The sequence below is a fragment of the Cyprinodon tularosa genome, unplaced genomic scaffold (genome assembly GCF_016077235.1).
Source record: "Cyprinodon tularosa strain WSP-4 unplaced genomic scaffold, ASM1607723v1 ctg51, whole genome shotgun sequence".
NCBI classification, from domain to species: Eukaryota; Metazoa; Chordata; class Actinopteri; order Cyprinodontiformes; family Cyprinodontidae; genus Cyprinodon; species Cyprinodon tularosa.
The window spans coordinates 3,167,319-3,174,807 of NW_024039241.1; the positions used below are offsets into that span (position 1 = coordinate 3,167,319).

General features: G+C 36.1%; 1 protein-coding gene across 1 annotated transcript; it reads left to right on the plus strand.

The window, feature by feature from the left end:
* The first annotated feature begins 83 nt into the window (after nt 1–83).
* dynll2a (dynein, light chain, LC8-type 2a) lies at nt 84–6,511 on the plus strand. The gene is made up of 3 exons (XM_038303450.1): nt 84–256; nt 712–858; nt 4,764–6,511. The coding sequence occupies exons 2-3, from the start codon at nt 727–729 to the stop codon at nt 4,899–4,901; spliced, it is 270 nt and encodes an 89-aa protein (XP_038159378.1). The 5' UTR covers nt 84–256; nt 712–726; the 3' UTR covers nt 4,902–6,511.
* The last annotated feature ends 978 nt before the right edge of the window (nt 6,512–7,489 follow it).

Genomic DNA, 7,489 nt, shown 5'->3' on the forward strand with positions numbered 1-7,489 from the left:
AGACAGAGAGGAGCTGGAGAAAAACGCTCGCGCCGCGTTTGGAAGCAGCGCCGCAACCAATGGCAGCGCTCGCCATGCAGCAGATGGGGCGGGGAGCAGTGCAGAGCCAACCTACCTTCAACGCTGATTGTGTAAATCTTTAAAAAAAATAACAATTAGCAGCAGCATCATCTCAACCTTCCAACACCGACTCTTTAAAATAAACATTTCTAACACAAGGACCCTTTTTTTTCCTCCATCAGAGGCGCAGGAAAAGGTGAGTTGCGCCGCCCTCATCTAGAAGATTCACTTCAATGTTTGGCATCTTTATGTGATCATCTTCTGTACTGTACATCTTATTGCATGTTGAGTGTTTATTTGCATATTTAATCTCCCCCTTTTTCCCCAAATGTGTGTCACCCAAGAATATTAACTAAACTGTTATCCGTATTTCTTTCAATTTTGACGCAAATGTATTTATAGCGAAGTAATTTAACTCCACCTGTATCAAGTTTCACAGCAAATGTATGCAAAACTAATCCCGTAGTTTGGAGATGATGTGACGTAGAAGCACAGAGTCCAGGTAAATGTTTTCATTGAAGCGATCAAAGCCGCCGCACAGAGAGGCTTTCTGCGTTGGAAATAGGGAGGATTTGGCCCCGGCGTGTAGGGACCCCATCCCCATCCACATCTCCACCACGTGTAGAGTCAGTTTCCCTGTTTCTTCCCCAGCAAGCAGCGTGAACCATGACTGACAGGAAAGCAGTGATCAAGAACGCGGACATGTCGGAGGACATGCAGCAGGACGCAGTGGACTGTGCCACCCAGGCCATGGAGAAGTACAACATAGAGAAGGACATAGCTGCCTACATCAAAAAGGTGAGCCAGGAATGGAAATCAGGTTTATGTGGAATACAATCATTCCATCATCATCAACAAAGTGCAAAAAGTTTTAAAATATTTAAATCACTTTGGTTAAAAAACTCAGCAAAGGTCTAAATCTGCTCCCTGGCCCAAAACAGTTTGTTCTCTTAAATCCAATTTGGTCATAATCTGGTCCACATGCAGATCAGCAGAGTGTTTATGTGATTCGATTTCAGTTTGGATGGAGCTGGTACATCCCGAATGAGCACCACAGGGTGCCAGTGTTAAGATTAGAAGTAGAGCTATGGTGTTATCAGGCAGTAACTGGAGCATCCAACCATCTAAGTGGTTAATTAGCTGGGCTATCTGCTCCACTGGTCAGCAGGGAATTGATGGATGTATGTCCTTTATCTGTAAACTAATTTAAAAAAATCTTTTTTTTATTGATAGTTTTGGCTTTAATTGCCCTAATATGTGGCTTTTTTATATATAAGTCAGGCAACCTGGTTTTAGAAGTTTTCCTGCTTCAGCACAGCTGATTTTCATTGATAGCTGATTAACAGGCTTTTATTGAACTGCAATCATCAGAATCAGCTGTGCTAAAGCAGAGAAACCTCTAAAACCTGCAGGACAGTGGTGTCACTACCCGATTCGTCCCTAAAGCAGGATCCGTACCATCGGCTCATTTGTGCATGCGCTACCAGATGTACATCCGGGTTTCAATAAATAATGTATTTATGGTACTAAAATTTATTATTTCTATCCTTAACTCACTAAAGAATTCTGATGCACATCTTTAAAAAAATGTTTTATGACTTTTCTGGGACAATTTTGAGTCTTTTTACATTTTCTCCATTAAACTTCTTGTCTGACGTCATCATCAGACATGCTCAGAGCAGTCTGGCACAATATAGGATTAAACTATGTTAATCTGCATTTTGGTTGTTTTTTTCTTTAGGTTACGAACTATACACCATAATGTTAACACGAAAGGAAAACATAAAACTCAAAAAGACGAAAATCGAAAAAGTTAGCTCTCGGAGGTAGTGTAGGATTGCATTTCAGATCGGCCACAGACGAATGATACAACATAAAGGATTTTAAGTAATTTATTTTCTCAGGAAAAAAGAAAAAAAATGATCTGATGGTACGGCTCGTGCTTCCAGTATGGATCAAGTGGCCTTCGAGGACCGACTTTGGGCGTGCCTGGTATAAGTTATACATACTTGAAGTTTTAGCTCTTATCAGATTCCGGTCTAATTAGTCTTGTCTAAGGTTACCTGTGTGTTTGGTGACCGTCACTCATTTGGACTGTCAGACTCTGGCAGCGGCCTGTAACACTAATGCTCCACTGCTGATGCACATTTCATCTTGCATTTTGAATTAAATTGCTGGTGTGCATGGATGCTAAGTTATGTTCAGATTATTTCTTTTGTTTACTTCATTATTTTAAAGGACTTTGAACTTGTTCTTCAAAGGACTGTATGACTGATGTTCTGACTTTATTCCCATGATGGTTTTTCCCAATATTACCACTTAATTCTCACAATATATCTATATTGTTTTTGTTTTGCAATGGTATCCCCTTTGTCTTATTATATTTTTATTTTGTTCTCCTGACTTTTTTCCTTTTAATATTAATAATTTTGTACCTTTATTCCATAAAAAAGAATATGGCACATATTCTTTTTTAATACACGAATTCCATTGCATTCCTAAAGATTTATCTTTTGGAAAGATACAGAGTAAAAAAGAGTTGAGTAGTTTACTCTAGTGTCTAGAAAATATTTTTTTCTTGTTTTCTGGTTTTCCTGTGAGATTCACATTGTGATGAGCAGGATGAAAGGATGTTATCACAAAAAATAAATTATTTTTTAAATAATTTTATTTATATAGGATAAAAATATGTATTTTTTTTTTCATTCTAGCCTTTTATATCCACTCCCAGCATATCTTGATTGTATTATAAAATGTATTGGTCCATTTCCACCATCTGTCCTGATCGACGATCTCTCCCGGTAGCTCCTCTCTGCCATATTCAATATGGCGGTGACACTAATGTTTAAGCCAGCACACTAAGAGGCATCTACCTATTCATGTCTATGGCCGCCAGGCCTCAAGTATAGCGACATCACCTAAGTAGAACTTGCCTGACAACATGAAGTAGAGTAACGCGTCTCAAAAAAGCAGCACAATGTTCCTATCAAAAGATCTCAGAACAGCTGAGAAACAAAAGCACAAATTCATAAAATGAGTAACAATTTTCCCATCATTGTTCACCCAACCAAAATCACTCCAAAAGTCTTATAAACAGTGGTTGTAGTACGCAAAAATGTTACTCAAGTAAGAGTAGAACTACTTCAGCAAATTTTATACTCAAGTAAAAGCAAAAAGTAACTTTTAAAGAAATTACTGAGGAGTAAAAAGTATTTGGTAAAGAAGCTATGATCAGAATTCATATTTTACAAAATGGTGTAAAATTGAACAAAATATTTATTAGTTATTCATAAAAAAACAAAAAACAAATTTCACATATCGCAGTAATTATACAGTAAATATTTTGGTTGAATAAACACTATTCAAAATGAATGTTTTGAGTTCAAAAAACGCATAAAAACAACACTTACAGTAAGTAAGAATGCATTAAATTATGGTACACTGTTAACAGTATTTTCACTCAATTTTGAAATGACATGACAGAATCAGCAGATGGGAAATAATATTTAACCAATAAATATATTTGTATACTTCAAGCTTGTTTTCATTGAGTGAAGTTACTCACTATGGATGGAGTAGCCATAAATTTATTCAAGAGTACTGATCAGATTTTTGCTCAAGTAAAAAAGAAGAGCGCAGTGCTGTAAAACAAAAAAATAAAAAATTTTCTCAAAGTTTCTTAAAGGTATAGTGGAGGATTTTTTTTGTGCAAATTTTTGAGGAGACCCGCAATCTCCACTTTCAAAAAAAGATGCACATGCACAATCCTGTATCTGTTCCTGAGAGGGAACGCATATATTAAACGAGTGCGAGAGCATGCATGAGCCCATTTCTCCTTGTGCACGCTGTTTAAAAGTTGCTGTTTGCATTGCTAATGCAAGCTTACTTCCCAAAAGAAGATTTGCAATTTTTTTAAAACCAGTAAGTGAAAATGGGGATGAGCACATAAGACGGCATTACGTAAACATATCAACAGAGTGACTGACAATTAGGAGGACCACTTATTTAGATGATCCACCAAGAAAAACCACATCTGTCACTATACCTTTAAGTAAACGTAACAGAGTAAATGTAACTAGTTATTACCGACGTCTGCTTATAAAGTTTGTCAAACAATTAACCCAGAGCAATATGAAAAGCATTGAAGACTTACTTTAACAAGTTAAAGTTAACATTCACGAGAATATTCCAGCGATTAACAAGAAGCTGTTCCCCCAATTCACCTGATTTAAAATAAAAGAAATCCTCATACCAAGAGTCAAACATGGTGCTAGTGGACAATGGACAGAATCATTGGTGGAAGTAATTAAAGCCTGCAGTTGACTAAAGGGGAGCTGCTATGGCATGAGCTCAACTGGCCTTTAATGGTGAAAAATTTGAATAATTCAAAGACTAATTGTCAGTTATCAGAAACAGCTAATTCCTGTAAAGGTTTTTATTCTAATGCTTTTTATTCTATGTTTGATATGAATATAAAACGGGAAGAAAAGCAAAAATGTCTGTGTTGTAAAAAGTTAAATATTTGACGACTTACCTATTAGTTTGTCGGAAATTTGGCTTTAAATGAAAAAGGGATTTAATGCAAAGATTAAAAAGTTTACATTAATAGTAAACAAAGCATACCTTGCTCTTAATAAATGCTAGTGTTTTTAGCATTAAAGATAATGGCCAATAATCCTTTCCTCTTGTCTGTGTTTTTTTAGGAGTTCGACAAGAAGTACAACCCAACCTGGCACTGCATCGTTGGGAGGAACTTTGGCAGCTACGTCACTCACGAGACAAAGCATTTTATCTACTTTTACTTGGGCCAAGTGGCCATTTTGCTCTTCAAGTCTGGCTGAGTTTCCGATGAGTGTCGAGGAGTTTTTCCTCCCTGAAACCTAAATTGGAAATGCACTGGTGGCTGATGTCTCCCATACACTTATGACATACCATAACGATGCAAAATCTGCCGTGCGCCACTGCATGGACTATACACTTATATAATATGTATGTTACAGTAAGTTTACTTTTCGATAGTTGCCATTTGAATGCAACTGAAGTAGTTTTTGTTGATTCTAGGTTGTGAAAGATTTCAATGTGGCCCTTGATTGTATAATAAAGGAAAGCTCTAGAATGTAGTGGTTCATCTGCTTTCCTTCATGAGACATTGCCAGACCCTATTAGATAGTAACGACAAACCTTGTGCACGACCATTCATCTTAAGATCATCGTAGGGAAAGTTGACCAAGGTGGGAAAAAATCTTTTCAGTTACTGATTTGTTGGAAAATCTGTCACCCTGACCAAACGAGATACAAATCCTCTTATGTGTTTCTTTAATTTGTTAAACCTCTAGCTGAGGGTGAAACTTTAGCAGCCGCGTTCAGAAAAGATGTCACATTGCCGAACACACTTTACACTCTGGAAGAGGCGCAAGTGCGTGTAGGCGTTTCTAGAAAGGTTTAGTTTGTCAAATCGTAAACTCACTGTGAAGGATAGAGCATTTAGGGCTCGCACAAACAGACCTTAGCCTGTAATATCCGTCTTAGAAGACTACAGACCGGTTGTCGTGGTTCTCCTACCTAGATTTATTTATGATCCTGTGTTACTGCATGTTTGAAGGTTTATTGCTCACATTTCATTTTCTTGCATCAGAATTCAAAGTAAATCTCGTCTTGAAGGCAAATAATTAACATTTTTAGCTTTCAGTCTTGGACATCGCTGTAACGGTTCTTGTCCCAGTAATTGCTAATATAGCAGGATTAGATGAAGCTCAAACTTAACAAGGCTGCCACCACCTTTGTGTTGCAGATGGTTGTGTTTTCTCTTGTGACTTGTGATACTTTGAAACTTGCAGCACCTTAAGTTTTAGTTTTTGGTGGCCAGTGTTTTGCCACACCAAGCATTTTAAGTGTTGTGTCCTTAACAGAAGAACAACTGAGAGGATAATCTGTTACAATTTCTTTTAAAACATTTGGTTTTTATTTTTTTAATGTAAGTTTCATTTGTTTTGTTTTTTAGAAAAAGGCAATGCACAATTTTTGAATTGAGGATTTTTGGGATTGGACAGATTGGAGGGTTTTGGTCTGTGGGGGCGGATAACACAACACATTTCTTGCTGTGCATAAAGACTGAATGTTTACTGAGTTATTGTCTCCCCATTTGTCAGTTGTGGGTGAAATGTTTATCGACTCTTAGCTTGGATTGATTTTGTTGTCATGGGACGTCTTCCTAATTGTTGTCAATGTAAACTGATTTAGCGTTGTTTTCCTCTGGCATGTATTCTTTGCGATGTCTGTGTAGGAGCCGTTCCAATGCTGTTAAATTTGCACAAAACTTGTGCCTGTCATTGCTCTAAACTGTAACTGGCTTGAGTACAATTGCACTTCATTAGATTTATCCAGTAGGTTGCTACAGAACCAAAACTGTACAAACCGGATAAAATAAAAAAAACTCATTGTTGACTTACTACATTGTTGACTTTTAATTTGTCATTGCCCGTCTTTATGCTTGAAATAATGACCATAGTTAATAGTAGACAAAAATAACCTATTTTATGTGTCAAATAATAGAAAAAACATTTCTACCTTTACAATGGTAAATTGACAAATGGCCATTTTTTTCCCCAAGAATCTCATTAAAATTTTTTTTTTTTTTTTTTTTACATTTCCTATGCTAATTAGCTATGTTAATGGTTCTTTATGAAAGTGAGATAATCTAGGATGTGACTTTGATATCGGAAGAAAGAATAGTTAAAACAAAAGCATCATACTCTTAATTGTTTTAATAGCATCAAGACTTCACTTGTGTCCAAGCTAATTGATTAGTTGACTTAAAAATGAGTGATAAGCTTTCTTGTGAAACCGATATTTAGAGAAAATATGAGCTATTATACTGATTTAGAAGATGATGTTTCATTTAAATGCATTTTAAATTTGGGAATTCACTTTTTTGTTTTTTTTAGAACCTATATATGCATCTTAAGCAATTCAGACATTGGTACCTAGCCTACCTATTTATCAATAAAGTTAAGTCTGTTTATTATGTATTTCTTGAACATTAATGCTTGAACTATTTTTTTTTTTAAACAAATCATTAAATCATTTGACTGAAGCATCAAAGGTAATCCACCCAACTAGGGTGAAATAGTCTTGTTTAAATCGAGTAAAATCTTTCAAATATTGAAAAATGTTCCCTTTGTATTATATAGAAAAATGCTAATGTCACTGTAATATCTGTTAAAATTCAATTCAGTTTATTTCTATAGCGCCAATTCACAACACATGTCATCTCAAGGCACTTTACGATTCACCAGATCATACAGTCAAATTGATTTAAAGTTTTCTATCTAAGGAAAACCAGTTGATTGCATTGACTCACACTAAGCATGCTTGTAGCGACAGTGGAGAGGAAAAACTCCCTTTTAACAGGAAGAAACCTCCAGCAGAA